Source organism: Echeneis naucrates, chromosome 20 (genome assembly GCF_900963305.1).
Source record: "Echeneis naucrates chromosome 20, fEcheNa1.1, whole genome shotgun sequence".
NCBI lineage: Eukaryota > Metazoa > Chordata > Actinopteri > Carangiformes > Echeneidae > Echeneis > Echeneis naucrates.
Window position 1 is genome coordinate 5664792 of NC_042530.1, and position 17736 is coordinate 5682527.

The following is a 17736-nucleotide window of genomic DNA, read 5'->3' on the forward strand; positions in this document are numbered from 1 at the left end:
AAGATGGAGCAGTAGACATCAGAGTTATGCCATGAAGAATTTATGGAGGGACATCTGCGCCCATTCAGCCACAACTTTGATATGATATCTGTCATATACAACATCTCAGAAGCTACTTTTTAAAAATAATGAAACATAAAGGACCCCATTGGGTAGGAAGTTATTTGCTTCAGAGCTTAAATGAATAGTCTGGACTTTTGGGAAATATGATATTTAATGTGTTTGTTTGTCTCTGTACTCATACTCTAGTCATGAAACAATATGTGGCTGGTTAGCCTAGCTTAGCATTATGACTCGGCTTGGGGCAGAGAGAAACAACCTTGGGGGTAATAAAATCTTCTTATCAACTGACACGTAATGGTAAAATGTGATAGCAGAGCATCTGACAGGCTCTTGATCATTGTTTCCTTTTATGCTAAGTTAAGATAAACTAACTGCCTCCTGTTTTTGCCCCCTTGTTTAATGAACAAATAGGAAAGTGGTATTGAGCTGTTCCTTTAAACTGCATTGTCACGGAGGGTTAGGGTACCATAGATTTGAACGAGCAGGTTTCAAGTGTGAAAATACTGGACTTTTTTTTCCCCAGATCTAAATAAATGGATGCCAGTGGCTGCCTGGAATGGCTAGAAAATCATGTCTGAAATCACAAACACAGGTTTTTTCCCCCAAACTGCCTGTGATGTAGTATGTCCAATTTACAATTTCAGGCATTCAAAGGAAAAACGCAATGCAAATGTTTCTATTTTACCAAGTTACGTTTTTCTGTAGGAAGAAAAAAAGCATCAGTGTTTTGACTGAGCTGATTTTTTTGAGACAAGTTGAAAATTTCCCACCTCTGTGGGTGATTTTTCACTTGTTTTCCAAAAACAAGGCATTTTGAACTGAATAAAAGACGAAGAGTACTTGAAAAAAATGCAGATTTTCACAGAGTGGATCTCACTGCTCAACTCTGGCATCTTAAAAAATTCTCGCTGAATAGGCCTGTTTGGATTTCCCTAGAACTTGGAGGAGTGATATCTGTCACTCCAGCATCGATCATTTGTTCACTTATTCCATGCGTTCATCATCAGTATCTCGGGTATCTATGATTTGGATTTAATTCTGACAAAACAAAAAGGAAAAGATTTCACTGCTGCAGATGACTTGCTTTTTGTTGCCCTGTCAAACCGTGTTTTGGAAGACATCTATCCTCAGAATTATGAAGTCACTCTTAGCAGCTAAAAAATTTCTTTTTCAAGTTTAAGAGATTAGAGTAGACATGAGCTGGATTTTTCCTTTACACGTTCCTTCACTACACATTTTTTTAAGGCCACTGCTGGGAGTTCTCATAGAATCTGGTGTGGTTGTCAGATTTTATTTCATGGCCAACCTCAGGGACCTTAAACATTTATCCTGCTCCAGGGAGAGGAGTCTGTTGCTGACTCTCGACAGTACAGGAGTACAGACATGTTACCAGAGGTGAACAGAAAACAAGTTGCTCATCTGGTGACTGCACCTTGGTCTTAGGCCAAAATCAAAGGATTCACAATCACTCATATCTCCATGAAAAAAAAAAAAAGAAAGTCATCTGGTATTGCACTGCTTCTCCTTGTTGTGAATGAGTTGGGTCAGTAATGCAGCGAGAGGATTTTTCCCATTCTGCTCTGATTGGTCAGTTTATATGTAGCCATATTCTGATTGGTAGGTCTACTGTATGGCTGTATCATAATTGGTTGAATCTCAGCCACATTATGATGATTGTTCTGCAGCTCTGTTTATTCTGTTGATTTGTAGCTTTATTGCAGTTGTTTCTGATTTAAATTTGACAGATTTCATTTTGGAAGTCAAAAATCCAGGTCAAAGTCCATTTTTAGCCGTAACTAAGGAATTCATCAAATATCACAGAAATGGGAAACATGGTCAGTATTCTTATTTTTGTTCTTACTCTTACAGGTTAGATGTGAATGGACAACACTCATATTTTGCCATGAAATACAGAAATACAGCGAGGTGCCTATTACCTTGCTGTAGAATAAAAACTGGTGGGTGGACGGGGGGTTTAGTCTGGGGCTTCATATTCTCTACTGTACATGCCCAAGTGGAGCTGATCTCAAGTAACTCTCAGCAAGAAATCTTATCTCAGTATAATCCGTATATTTGCCACTTTATATTCCAGCACTGTCTCAGCGAAATTATATTCCTGATTACTGACTGATCCTAATTTGTGTTTTTGCGATGTGTGTCAAGTTTGATGTCAATGCTGAACGTGTCAGTAAAATGTTCATGATGTGACACCTGATTCCACCAAAAAACTTTGATTCACCTGGCATTATTCGCTTTGTGTACCTTTGTGTACCTACCATCCACTCCAACCACCTCCTACCAATTAAACTGCTTTTAAAAAATGCAGAGCTTCAATCATTCAGAAAAAAAAGACATTACCTCCAGACATAATTCAACCAGCAATTATGTTACCACCACACCGTAATTGGGAAAACACTTAAATTGTGTTGGGAGATCATTTTAAGGAAATCAGGTTGCGTGCCCACGAATCACACACAGCCTTAGAGATTGTTTTTATTACTTTATTAATTAGGTTTTTATAATTACATCCTGGGCAAAGTGCAACTTTTGATCATTTTTACTGAACTATCATCACATTCTTGTTTCTGTCGTCCAGATGTGCATCAGGACGCTGAAACTAAAACCTAACTGTACCTGAAAACTACATTTTGCGTTACGACTGCTCATTTCTTTTCTCCTTTGCTGTTTTTCTGCAGAGTTTTGGGTCCTGCGCTGACTTTTAGAGTTGGAAGCAACTCCAGAAATGTGAGCACTGCAGATCTGGTTGAAGTTGCAGGTAAGAGCGATTTATATTTTTTTCTCATCACACTTGATGATTCTGCTGACAGCCTTCATCCCAATTCATCTCATTTTTACTAGCCAGACCGCTCCGTCACTGTCTGTGCTTCAGTAAATGAGAACACAGATTAGTCTCTCCAGATACAGTAGATAGGCTGATGTTCATCTTGTTCAGACAAACCCCTGTCCCAAAGAAGATTATCAACAGTGTGCAATGACAGACGACCATCAATTACTGAGATGATGAGCTTAGTGTGCACACCTCTACGTTTACGCACACACTCATACACAGTACACAGGACATTTTATTTGGTCCTCTATTATGTCCAACAGGCTGACAGGTTGAAACAGGGTTGCTCCAGCCAATCAGTTAGAGCGTGTGCTCCTAAGTGTTTGTGTGTGTGTGTGTGTTTGCGTGCATGCACTTGTTTGATGTAGACTGATGGAGAGCTGTCAGCCACAGAAAGGAGGTTGTCAGTATGCACTGCCTCAGCTCTCCTGTTCATTGTCTACGCTCGGATCAGCCAGACGTTGGTGTTGCCGTGTGTTGGATGTGTGTTGATGTCCTTGCTTTGGTCGGAAATGACTTTGAGAAGCACAGCTATACTCCCAACAGTCAATATCATCCAATATCGTCCCCCTGGAATCAACATGGTGGTGTTGTTATTGGCTGAAAATGACATTTTTTGCCACCAACTCGTTTCCTATTAGGGATGTGCTGGATGACGGTTGATGATACAGATTTACTGCAAGAAAGGTTGTGCTGGGGGTTGAGCTTCGGTTCGCTGGTTTTGAGGGTGGGTTTGTGCAAGTGTGTGAGTTTGTGTGCATTAGTTACAGTGTGTATCTGGTCTGAGAGTTTACTGTCATCCCACTTTTCAAAATGGTCAAATGAGCAAATATTGTGGGAATGTTATGCATTAGGTGTAATGATTACACTTTTTCTCTTTCTTTTCCATCCCCTACTACTCTGCTTCACCTCCCGTTTTCCCGCCCCCTCTCTTGTATGACTGACTTTGATGAAATGGTGTGTGGCGACAGCTAATGACAGGCGTGAGCAGGGCTGAAATGTCAGACAAAATGTTAAGTCAACATGATCATCAGCCTGACCCATGTTGATGAATTATGAATACAGCCCACCTGAATAGTGATTTATGAAAGCAGGCTGAAAAAAGCTTTTTGAACTGCGTGAGGTCTGGCTAAATCATTGCTTCATTCCAACTCAGCTCTGAAATGTGTTAAGAATGTAATTAATGGCACTTGCAGATAGCAGAGTGGTTAAATGCTTTAAAGTCTTTGGAGCTACATGTGTGCCCCCATTGACCCTAGATCAAATCCCTCCAAAAGCTTTATTTCTTGTGTCCCCTTTTCTCTTTTTGTGCCTTTCTAATTCCACCAGGTGAAGTGAAGTGGACTTGCTACTATGCCCCTAAGAAGTCAAAGCAGAAACTGTCCTTTTGGTGTTTCAAACTCTTCCTCTAGCTCTGTTCTAGCTCCACCATGTGCATGCATGACAGTGAATTCAATAAGATGCAGTGGTATGGAGATTTCAGTGTGGTTGTGGAGCAATAGCGTGGTTTAAGTGGAATCTGAAAATCAAACTGACACCCACATGCAGTGGCCACCTGGGTAATCCTGGCTGACCTTTGCCTTATGTGTGACTGTGCAAAAAGGACGTGGCCTCCTAATGAACTCATCAAAACCCCTGCTGTATTCTGTGCTCAACCTGCTGCTGAGAGCCTGCACAGCATGCTTTGTGGCAGCAAACCAAAACCGATGGAAGTCAAAAAATCAACACATTCCTTTTTATATGTGAATTACAATTGTTAAAGCAGGTATAATTGGCTGTTAGCTGTTATTATTTACATGAGAATTCATCACAAATGTTCTTAATGCATTCAAATTCTGCTTTCGACATCATGTATATTTACCGCTACCACAGCTAACAATGATTTTTACCTTTGGTTATTCTGTTGACAATTATTAGATAATGGTTTAGTCGATAAAATAACGTGTCAATCGCGATTTTTAAGGTGACATTTCACGTGAATAACAATTTTGGAGACACTGGAAACAACAACTGTTCAAAATGTTGGGTTTATAAATTAAAGTGATTAATCAATTCTGAAAATTCACAACTGATTGTGTCAGTATATTATACATTTACATCAAGAGCTTCAACCAACAATCTCAACATTTTCATAATTGCTTTAGCTGTCAATCAAAGTTTTCAATTAATTCATCCATCATTCAGTATTTTAAGTGTGAAAAAACAAGCAAAAACAAAAGTACTGACAGCTAGAAACCTGAGTGTTGCATCCCTATTTGGGACATTGGTTATTTCTGTTGTGGCTCCAACAAAACAATACTACAACGCATTAATGATACATTTTGATACTTATTTTTCTGGTATAGAAAAATACTATCCACAGTAGTACTGAAAAACAGTGTAAAAAAACAAAACTAAACTAAACAAGATTTCAAGGTAAAAGAGCTCAAATCTTGTTTTGTGTAACTGATAGCCTAAAAAAACGAAGATGTTGAATTTAGTTTTATTCAATATAGAAAATATGCTTATAGCATCTCTATTTGGCTGAATGCCACAAGTGGAAATAGATTAAGTGTAAATTGCTATAGTTGGTTTTTATATTTTTTGCTACACGTATACTCAGATCCAACAATCTATGAAGCGTTTCCTGGTGTTACCTTGACTGTACTCTGCCACGTCTCAATGAGGTTAATATGGCTCTGCTACCTTCTGCTGTCCATCTATCTGCACATCAGTTCTATTTGATGTGTTCAATGCGCCATTGAAAAGAATAGACAAAGAGACTCGGTTGAAAAGCATGGACAGTATAGAGGAGATTTGATAACTCCTTGAAAAGCATCTTTTGGGCAGCAGGTTCTTAGCGGCTGTGTGGTGAAAGGCCTGCTGGGAGGTCTGACTGTATTAGTGGAGGTAGAGGCTCTTGTGTTCTGCTCAACTGGAAAACGGCAGGACAAAGACCCACACTGCCTAATCCCTGCTCGGCTGCAAAACAAAAGGGAAAGCTGCTGCTTTATCAAAACTACAAGGCATTCTGTGTGTCCGTGTTTGTGTGCGCGTGTGCGGATGTGTGCGTGCGTGTTTGTGTGTGTGATTTTTTTTTTTTCTCCTTCCTTTTTTTTTTTTTTTTTTTTTTTTTTGCAGCTGTGGTGTTCATACTGTGCCAAGAAAATGATTTATTCAATATTTGATGAAGTGGCAACCAAGCTGTTAAAACCAATGTTGAAATGTGTTGTTTAGAACTCTACGTTTTTGCCTTCTTGCTTCCTCTCTATCTCAATGTGATTTCTAAACATGTAAATCACCTTCACTTGGGGGAAATTGGATCTGCCAGAATTGCTTTTGCTCACTGTAAAGCAACATTTTGTAGCTGATGATGGATTTGATCCACTCTCTGCTTCCACTTACATGTTTGTGCACTTCACAGCAAGTAGATGGATTCATGTGTAGGAGGGGTGTTTTTCTATAATTATGTACTGTCATATTTTCAATTGACAATATAGATGCTTTTGATGGCTTATCCTCTATATATGGCAGCACATTTGTTCTAGTGTATTACCACAGTTATGCCCCATTTTTGAGCCCTGTCCGATGTATTTCATTGGTCAGCGGCGTCAGGAGACCTGGACACTGTCTACCAACTGCGGTCAAGGATGTCCAGGTCAAACACCAGGGTACGTGAGGGGATATATGTGTGTTAAGAGAGGCTGGTAGGTGGTGGGCGGGAGCTGGGTGAGGACACTCCTATTGTCTTGGCTGTCACGGCTGGGCGACCCCGGAGCCCCTCAGAGGCCCCAAAGGCCCCAGAGGCCAGGCCACAGCAATGAGTCCGCGGGCCCCCAGGCCGTGAGAACCCAGGCTCTGGTCAATGAGCGCTGGGAGCCTGGGGACCCTGGGAGCAACTGGCTGGGCCATCTGGAGCAGAGAGCAGAGACCCTGACACACGGCTGTCACCCGAGGGAGACACAGAGACATGAACATAGACAATGTCTGCCCCTGCCCATGTCTATCTGCCTCTCTCTCTCTCTCTCTCTCACTTTCACCCACATGTGACAGCAAAAAGGAGATCAGGGTGAGTAAGAGGGGAAAGAAAAAAACAAAAAAAAAAACAACTTTTGGGAGTATTTTTTATCAGCGCATAAAAAATATAATCAAAAGGTTTTAATCTTGATCGTAGTGGCATCCATAAAACCAACAGCTGTTCCTGACCACTAATCACAAGGTTGGCAGCTTACTGCCCCTGCTCCTCTGGACCACCTACACTCAGTGACCATCAAGTATTTCTGGGAAAGACAATCAATTCCAAATTTCTCCTGATGATCCAGCCAGCACTTTGCATGGTAGCGCTTTGGATAAAAGCATTTACACTTTTACGAAATTGCAGTGGAATCAGAGTGAATGAAGTCATGACAAATATGAATCACGTGATTTAAGTGTCCATTGAAGCCTCCACATGAGAGATGGAAGCAGACAACAAAATCCAGTCAGGGTGGAGCGATGGAGATACTGAACTGATCCACAAAACAAAAATAAATCCACCATCTTCTTCTGGAGTGGTTTGTTGTCACCTGACTGGAGAACTACTGCCTTCAATTGTTTAACTAAATGCTCCCAACTGATAATATTTACACAATTAGATTGAATGCAAAACCAGATTTAGTGTCTTCTGCAGATTTTGTGGGAATACTGTGAAAATATTTTGTAATATCTGGTAGAAACTTGCAAGTTTTCCTTCAGGCCGGGAGGAGAGACTTTTATACTTTGTGGGCAGATGTGAAGTGACTACTCCCACACTCTGTCTGTTGTTTTGTTCGAAAAGCATAAGCGAGCTAGACTAAATATAACTGGCTTTCTTTTCTATCTTACTTCATTTTTCTCCTGTCTGCTTTTCTACTGTCTGTCTGTCTGTTCTGCTCTCTGTGGGAAGGCCTGGTAGCCTCTGATCTGCTTAGGAAAATACACGTACACGCTCTCTCTCCCCCCCCCCCCCTCTTTCATACACATCCTTGTGGACAACTCTAAAGTGAAAACATGGTAGCTGGGGCTGCATAATGGTGCTAGCTACCATTTGAGTGGTGAGTGGTAGTCTTTTCCAGCTGAGCAGATTAGCATAGATCTCCCACGCAGACAGAGTTGACCTTCACTCTGGCAAACACTTGTCAAAATGCCAACGATAATTACCTGTTCTCTTTGCAAACAGCACAATGGTTTGTCCACCTGCATCTCAGGCATGGAGGACGAAACTGTCGTCCCATAGCTGCCTGTTTTTGCGCATACACTGTTTGTAAATGTAATGTAAGCCACGGGGATTCCTGTGTGACACAGGTGTGTGTCTGGTTTCTGCTTGATATTGAAATATTTACTCTTCAGAAGTTAGTAAGCCACCAGAGGCTAAAGGAATAAGTGTGAATTAAATTTTCTGAATGCTGCCACAGCTTTCAAGTGTGCCCATGTCCAGACACAGCGTTCATATGGCTGAAATGAAATTTGTTTTGTCAGCAGGGTTTTCGAACAATCAAGAAATGTGTCAAGAAACACAACCGGTACGAAACAACAGAGCTTGGCGGCCCCTGTGTCGGATGCCTTACTGTCTGCGTGTTCATGCCTTAACATCTGTATCAATGAGCGCAGAGGTCAGAAAACAACCTGATTCCTCCCCCCACCCCCTTCTCCCATCTTTCCCCCTCTCCCTGGGCACTCTCCTCTCTCCTCCTCATCGCTGACTGCCCTCTCTGGTTGAGTGCTTGAATGTGCTCAGTTCGGTGATCAAAGTCTTCCTCAGTCTCTTCTCCTCCATTGCCCCTGGGTGTGTGTGTGTGTGTGTGTGTGTGAGAGAGAGAGGGAGAGAAAGAAAGAAAGAAAGAGTGTGTGTGTGTGTGTGTGTGTGAGAGAGAGAGGGAGAGAAAGAAAGAGTGTGCGTGTGTGTGTGTGTGTGTGTGTGTGTGTGTGTGTATGTGTGCCATCCTGCTACAAGCCCAGCTCTCAGTCATCTAAACCGTCAGTCTTGCTATCTTTTTTCAGTCTCAGTAGTTCCCTTGCATCATCTTCCTGTCTGCTAGAGGGCAAACACACCTCCATATGTGTGCACATATATATTGATATGGGCGTGTGCCTCTCTCTCTTTATATATATGTGTGTGTATATATATATATATTACACACACACAAATAATCACGCTTTGATGCTCATTGAATGTGACTCATCTCACGTTTATATCTTTTTTAGCGTTTATGCATTGTTGATCTCAGAAACTTCCGCCGTCTGTTGCTCCACACATGTGTGCGTTTGTGTGTGTGTGTGTGTGCGCGAGTGTGCATTGTGTTTGCTTGCTGCAGGCTGCTAGATAACCAGAGGTGTATGAGTCACAGTAAACTGCGAAAAATTTAGCTTTTGTTTTGGTGGAAACTTTTCGTCTCTAGCACGGTGTCAGATGTCTTTTTAATTCCAAGGTCAGAGTGCGTCATCACTTTTTTTTTTTACTTTTTTACTATTTTTTTATTTTTTTATTTTTTTTCCTTCATCTCAAGCCTCACAGAAGAGAAAGTACCAAAAATTGTCAAACACCACTATTATAAATGCTCCAGCAGGCCATTCCAACATTTAGACAATAAGTCTAAAACATAGTTTTTTATTCTTCTTCCTGGCCAACAGAGTGAGATTTCATCAGCCAGTGACTTTTTGTGCTCATCTCAGAGAAAAAGGTGTCATGTGGAAATGTTTTGTATTGTGTGGGGCCAGGAGTTTTCCAACCAATGACTCAAGCTCTGTCTTGCTCACCTTTTTATCCTGTTTATCCTTGTCGGTCTTGCTCTTTCTCCATGCTCTCCTGCTCTTCGTTATTCCTTTCTCCTTTACTTCAGTATTATCCCTGCACCTAAGTGTCGGGTCAGGGCTGCACTGCTCCTGTAAACATATTTACTGTGTCAACATTGCTGTTGCAACACAGCTGAAGACAGTAACAGGTGCCTGTCAACAGCCGGCCAGATCTCCAGTGCATTAAAGGATCTTTGCTGTAGACGAGGATTAGTGTCGCCTGGCATTGTTTGTTTGCTAATTCCATCTCCAAGGTATTTGTGGAAAATAGGCATGAATAATTGAAAGCGATTTCTAGTGGACGAAACGAAGCTATCAGCGAATGGGGGGAGATTAATGAGTAGGGGGTGAAACAAAACGCAAATTGGAACAACGGCGCAACCTTTCTCAGATGCCCGGAGAGACCCAGAGTTTGTAAAAAAAAAAAAAATAATAATAATAATAATAAAAAAAAATTGAATATGCCTTGTTTCATTGGGGGAGGGGGTGGAGGGCAATGAAATGAGAGTGACTTGGATCAAGAAAGAAATGCAGTAATATCTTTAAAAGTGAAGTGTGTCAAAGCATGATGTTGCGGTATTAAGGCACTTTCTCTTAAATTGAATCAGCATATTGTTTGTCCTGAAATGTGTTTTGATAAAAATCCAACTTTGCAACAAACTTATGAATAAATTGTACTTAATTCCTGCTCTAAACCGATAAATAACACATTGCATCTGTAAGAGTTGTCATTGAAGGAAAAATGATGGCAAAAATGGATATGAAGGCCTGCTTTTCTTCTTCAAGGCTAAAAATACACTTCTGGCTTTCTTCAGTCCTCTAGGATGACCCAGCAGTGCTACCTTCACATGTAATCAATGCAATAACCCACAGTGGCTTGGCAGTCAGGAGGGAATTTTTCCCTCACAAAGTGTAGAAAATTCAGATTTCATTTTGGAGACTTTAGATTGTGGTGCTGTCGAAGGCATGTTTCGAGCAGCACCAGGAGCGACCTCTAAAATGGTTGTTTTCTTTAAAGCTGTGAAGACAAAAGTGGAACATTATAACTCTTATGAAGTCGGGATTCTGCATGTAACATTACATCAGCCAACTGAGTGTATATGACCTAATCACGCATAATGTGAGACAACCAACAGATTTCAACAGACTCCATACTGCTGTAGTTAATCTTCATGTCACACTTCCAGAAACGTTGATGCTGGTTGGTCACCTTCACAGTCCGTTACTTTACTTCTTTGGTCTTGGACTGTAATTCCTCAACCGCTGGATCGCTGTGAGGATTTGGACAGCCATGTGCGAACATTCATGTTGCAGTGATCTGCAGCAGGCCCATCTTCAACTACACTTGTGTGCTTTAGCTCAATTAAGAAATGTTAGCTAGAACATGGTACTGTGATCTGATAAACATCCAGTTATACCTGCTAAACATCAATATCTTGCACTGATGTTGTGAGCAGTTAAGAAAGTAGCATCACTGTACTAAAATATCTTGATGTGTGTTTTTAATTCATTGGGTTAGCTAAAAACATTGATGTATAGATTTATAGATATATATTTTATTTTTTCTCAATTGATTTCCCAGAAATTCTTCTGTCACAATAGTAATATATTGACATATCTACTGGATGTATGGATGTGTTAGACCTCTGGACTTAGACTTTATTTCTTCTTGGCATTCTTTATTTTGAAGATGATATTCACCCAATAGGTTGTCTGAAGATTTTCTGTCATACTGAGAGTACACAAAAGGCTAATGAATGTATCGTTTGTGTTTTGTTTGGAACAACCAGTTCCCGTTTGCAGAGGTTTGTTATTATGCAGCACCAAATTTTACAAGTGATCTTCTCTGGATTTGTGCCAGAGGGTTGATGATGCGATTTTTATATGGCCAGGGACTTTACCATGATCTAATTTCCAGCTGAGCGTCGTAGGACAACTGGCAACAACACATTTTCTCACACATGGTGGCAAACTTAATAACAAAATGGCTCACTAGTTTCATGTTTTATGAACTGACAAAATGGCACATTTTGCCACAAAGTTGTAATGATGATTAGTCTCTGAGACAGTAACACATCAGAGTTTTCTTTGTGCGTGTAAACAGATTGTGCTCGAGGAAAATTATATAATTGTTCATATCTTTTCAATGAGTTTCTGCAGGACCTGTTTTGAGGACTTTTATGTTTTGTATTCTCTTAGAAGATTTGTTGCTATTTGATAAGCTGCATGAGTTGAAGGCACAGTCTGGTGAATGCTGTGGGTTTAAGCACCATGTTGAACAAAAAATCCCACCTCCTCTTCAGTCCTGCCACCACCAGCTCTCTTTCATTCTCCTTTTGCTTCATCCTGGCCCCTCCACCCCTCTTCTCTATATTCACTTGTCCCTTCATCTTCCATCCCTGCAGTGAACACTGCTCCAAGTGAGACCACGTGGTGAAGGCCCTCGTGTCATGAACAGCAAGTACTTGTACATTGTGTTTGTTGTATGCAAACAGCTATGTAAATGAGCCTCTTTTCATCTCCTGCAGAGAGTGATAATGCACTAAAACAAAATCGTTATAACAATTTAAAATGGTTTGTCAAGATTTTTGACTCGCATGGTGGTTTCCTTTTAGGCTTTATCTTTCTATTTGTAGTAGCAGGGATGATGACACTGAAGTAATACTTTATACTGACAAAATTAGTCATCGCAAGTTATTTAATTCCATATAAAAATATCAGTTAATATGTTCGCATGTGAAATAATATAATATGCCCAAATCCATGTTTTATCACGCACATGTTTTTTGGCACGAATGTGTCACCATATAAAAATGAGTTGCCTATAACATAGTAACACATTTTTTACTACAGGTAACTGAAGTATCAACACAGTAAATACTGGTTGATTTCACCGTCCAAAGACATCATGTTTAGGTTAATTGTTGACTCTCAATTGTCCGTAGGTCTGAGTGTGAGTGGTTGTTGGTCTCTGTCTCTGTGTGTTGGCCCTGTGATGGACTGGTTACGTGTCCCGCCTTCACCCAGTGTGAGCTGGGATTGACTCCAGTAGCCCCCATGACCTGGAAACAGATAAGCGATAGAAGACGAATGAATGAATGAGTAAGAAATAATATGCTATAACTTCTTCATAGACAAACTCTTGATGCCTGTAATGACAGCCAACAAATAAAAGCAATGCAGAAATTAAAATAAAAGAAATTAGTAAATTGGCTAACAAGAGCAGAGATCTAAAATAATAATATACCCAACAGCTAACTGGTATCCATCAACTACTCTGAAAACATGCTGGTAGTGATATCATACTGCCAGCATGTCCATAAAGTAAATATAAATCATGATGAATATTTTATTCCAAACATTATGAATATTAACAACCACTGCAGAGCTTGAAGACAACAGTTTTATGATCAAATAATTAAAAAGAATAAATTCTTATTGTTGACAAACTGTCTGAAACTGTAGTTTGACAGTCTGTTTAAACCCCAAACAATCTGTAGGTACAGTCGTTCTGATTATTTCCCTGTTCATCAGTTTAACCTCAAACCTCACTCCTGATTTATGCATCTTAATGTACTGTAAAACAACTTCAGAGCATTCAAAACATACCCAAGAATGACTCACGTTGTTACGAAAGCTCTTTGCATAGAGGTTAAAACCACATACTCAGGGGATATATGTTTTTTGTTGGTTGTGGCCGTTAATGGACAAACAGAAATGCATTAGTGTATCAAAGAGAGAGCGCATGACACTTAAATAGCTTGAAAATAAAAAAGATACAACACAAACAGGGATAGCTATACATTTGCAACAAAATATGGCTCTTCCATGTAAATGCGGGTTTATGTGTATGTTCTTGTCTGTGTTCTGATAGTATATCTCTCTTTGAGCTCATGACCGTGTGCTTGTATGTGTGTTTTTTCTCTTAATGGTACATCTGCACTAAATTGGCCCCTGAATACAGTGTGCTCTGCCAATGGTTTTGTGAGCTACAAGTGTAGAGAAACAAAGAGAGCCTGGGAGCTTCAAAGCGGGTGGGTGACATTTCGGGCTTTCCATCTTCAAAGCACTATTTGCTTTTGTAGTTCCTCTTTGAGTATAATTATACATTTTTTCTAAAGGATTACAGCTGTCCGAAAACATAGTGGAGATTTTGAAGGCCATTTCATAACATTTTCAATAAAGGATACGCAATGTGCCGTCGGTTTTTCAGAACATATTTATTCCCCTATTATTGACTATTATGCATAATTTAATACAACTTTTTTGCAGCATATAGTACACTACACTCTATCTCAGTGTTATCCCTTATTGGCGGCTATTGGAAGTGAATTGATAGTTGACCCAATAAAGCCTCCTGGTGTGTGTCTCCAGATGGGGGAGATGTGAAATCCACCCTGTCCCCTCATTTTCATTCACCTCTCTTCCTCTTCTCCCTTTCTTCCACCCCCCTCATCCAAGTGCCTCTCTATAATTCATGTCCAGGTGCAGCACCAGCTTTCTTTGGCATGGGGCTTGAAAGAAAAAGAAGACAGATGTTCCATTTTCACTTCTTTTGTGCATTTCGCTATATCTGTCAGTGTGCTTGCAGACCACTTTTGCCCCGTAGTTCAGAATAAGCAGTAATTAGGGAGCGTTGTGACTATGACCACTGGCTCCTGCTTCAAGAAATCCTCAAAACGCTTCAGGTTGTGCGGTCTCCAGAGATGTCAATATCAGACAATCATGGAAAACTAAGGATTTTGTTCAGTAAAAGAATTACTCAAACTGAATTTTCCGAAATCAATCATTTCTTAGATGCCAGCATTCGGCGCAAAGCAACAAAACATGATGCATTGGTTTTAACCATCATGAAGTCATTCGTAGTGGTTTGCCAGTTTTGTGTTTTCACACTGCTACACAATCTGTTGGACATGGTGAAGGCAATAATACAGTGTTTTCATTTTTACTTAAGCTTACTTAATTTAACGTGTTATATGGTGAGGATGCATTTTTAAAACCAATTTATCTGTGTGAACAAACAGATGTGACAAGTTGTTTAAAGTTCCTCATCAATCTAACGCCGTTTTGCAGATCCTTTATTTTCAAGGGCATAATGTCACAATGACAATAACATGCCAATATTGTTTCATGATTTTTTAATTTTTTTACATTTTGACCATTAATATGTGAAATAATGGAGTGGATTTCCAAAAGGGGGGAAACAGGGAGTAATCACTTCTCCAGTATCCAAAGGATTTGTGTATGCAGACATGTATGTATTTTGTCTGTTTGTGTGCTTTTGATACGTATTTGGTGCGCATTTTTGATCGCAGGTTTGAATCCATTCTTATGTTGATTAAGTAGGGATGTTTTAGCTAGTCCTCATAAATTCAAAGGGTGTTTTATGATAGCAAGGTTATGGGCAAGGGCTAGGGGATGCAGTCTGCCAAAGAGAGTCCTCATAACTACAGTAAGGCCAGTGTCTGTGTGTATGTGCGTGCGTGTGCATGTATTTGAAACTAGTACCAGAGGGATGCATTTCAAAATAGGTCGTTGCTAATCTCCCTTAAAAATGAACAATCCCCTGCCATGCACTCATCTGAAAGAGAAAGAAAGTATGCAGGAAAGAAAGAAAGAAAAGACAATGAATTATGGATAAGTTTTAAGAGGGATGATGCTCCCCAGCCTCCTCACTGTTTTTCTTTTTTTTCCCCCTCCTCCTCTCCTCCCTCCCTCTGTCTCCTTCTTTTTTCTGTGCCCCCTGTCTCCTCTTAAATCGATACAGGCTGACTGTCATGGGTCAGTAGCCTGTATGCATCAGGCTGGACTGCTACAGAGGAGCACTGTGTCTCCCAGGGCTCTCTGTGCAGGTGATAACTCGTTCCTATCTCAAACCTCTCTTTAAGGGACACCTGCTTTCAATTTAACTCCAATATGCACCTAAGATTGACTTGGGATTACACAAAAGAAAGGAATGCATATATATATATGTATATATGTATGTATATAGGCAGCCATATCTTTGCAAAGATATCCTGAATTATTTTGTGCAAGGACACAATTTAATGTAGCTACACCCTGCCCTCCTGACAGCCATGGCTGTCAAGTTGAATATTCTATCCCAGTAACATTAAATAATATACTTTACTATAATAACAGTGGAAAGATCACTGCTTGAAATGATCTGTAATTCCTTCAACAATGAATCCCTTGTTTCAGAGAAGTGGGCAAGAGCAGACTTCCTATTTCTACCAGGCAGCAGTTGATTTTGTCATTTGAAATAGCCAAACTTTGTCATCTGGCTAGTTAAGTTAGTGTTACACACAGTGCAAAGTGCTTTGTGTACTGTACGTGTTCTGACATTAGCCCTAACCCTCCTCAACTAAAACACATACCAGCCAGATGTTGGATTTTTCTGATAAAAAACTTTATGAAATGCTCTTCGTCTTGGCTACCATTGGAGGAACCAAGCTAGTAATTTGCTCTTGTATTTTAGGTTTTGGAAGGCGTCAAACAAAGATATTCCAAACTCTATAGTGACGATTTCTGTTAAACGTTTCCACGTGCCTAGAAATTCCAACTTGAACGAAGTCAGTGCAAAATCAGAAACAAAGCAGCAGTTCTTCAAGTACAAATTCTGTTAAGGTGGGCTATCGTTGTTGAGAAAAACGTTTCTATTCTTATATCACATCAGACTGTAGCCTTTGTGTGTCACAGTGTGTGTCCATGTGCATCTAGCCACAGGCTACCTCACACTCCAAGTCCAATTACCTGTGTTAAGGCCACATCTGAGACAGGGGATTACAGGATATTATTCTAGCACAAACAACAGTCTCCCTGCCCACTAACCTGCAGGCAGTCAGACACAGGCAACCGGAGAAGGTGTGAGAGGTGTTACATTATCACCTGGATGTGCGAACAGCAGACTAGTGACCTTTAACCGGTGAATGATACACTACCTGGAAAACTTGTTCAACTCCTGTAGATTCTTTCTCTGTCCTCAACTCTTTTTGTTTTCTTCCCGCCCCTGCCTCTCACTTTTTTCCCACTCTTTTCTTTGCCTTTCTTTGTCTGATGTTCTGCTTTTTTCGCCTGCCTTAAATTGTGCTTTTATTTCGTCTTCTATTTTCTTGGCTATACGTACAGCACTCCCTGCAGAACGATAGCCTGTGTTGCTTTTTTCCTCTCATATTTTGATGCTTGATACATTTAACAGAGGATGCTAGTCAAGATGTCACCTCTTTCTCTTGACTTGTTGGCTCCTTTCGGGTTTTTTTTTTTTTTTTTTTTTTTTTTTTTAATACTTGCAATGCAAAATACTCTATTAAACCTCCTAAACGTATTTCAGTTCCCCAGACAGGCCCTTAAAATATATTCCCCATTTGGACACGCCTTCACTGAGAGTGATCTGTCCCCACAATTTCATATCCCTCTAACTCATTTTTGTAGAATTACATTTTTTGTTTTCTCTTGTAATGACTACCATGCCTGTAGAAATCGCTGTGCCTGAACATCCATGAGACACTCGAACGACTTCCTTCGAGTCACCTGCCAGGGGCTCTAATTAGACTGATAAGCAGTGCAACTGGAATCAGCTCTTCCTGGTAATCAGCCCCACGGAGCCCAGACAGACGGCTAAATGAGGGGGAGATGAGCCATGCAGCCCAACAGGTGTCCTTAAAAAGACAGGGAGGTGTGCTCATACACTCTTGTCTTCGCCTTCTCTAACTACTTGAGAGTTCAGTCACAAGAGAGTTTTGGTATATACAGAGAGATTCTGCAGTTATTTAGGAAATTAATACTGGGGGAAAAAAATGACGACGATATGTTGGCATCTCTGTGGTGTATAGATTTAATCATCATGCTGTAACTCTGAACAGCTGCTGCACTTTTAAAAGGAATTGTTTGAGAAACTTGCAGTAACATGATTGATTCAGAGTGGAGGGACTTATAGAACGGCAAACATACTAGTCAAACTGTGTATTTGAATTTTTCAAATTGCATCCCATTCTGAATACATTTCTTGCTTTTTCTCTTTGCAGCCACAGCTGCTC

General features: G+C 40.3%; 1 protein-coding gene across 1 annotated transcript in view; it reads left to right on the forward strand.

Annotated features, from left to right (window-relative positions):
• Positions 1 to 17736, forward strand: part of ptprn2 (protein tyrosine phosphatase receptor type N2) — a 109029-nt gene that overhangs the window by 37087 nt on the left and 54206 nt on the right. Inside the window, exon 10 of the mRNA XM_029529336.1 lies at positions 2760 to 2839. Within this exon, the coding sequence (XP_029385196.1) occupies positions 2760 to 2839 (80 nt within the window). The remainder of the gene's footprint in view (positions 1 to 2759; positions 2840 to 17736) is intronic.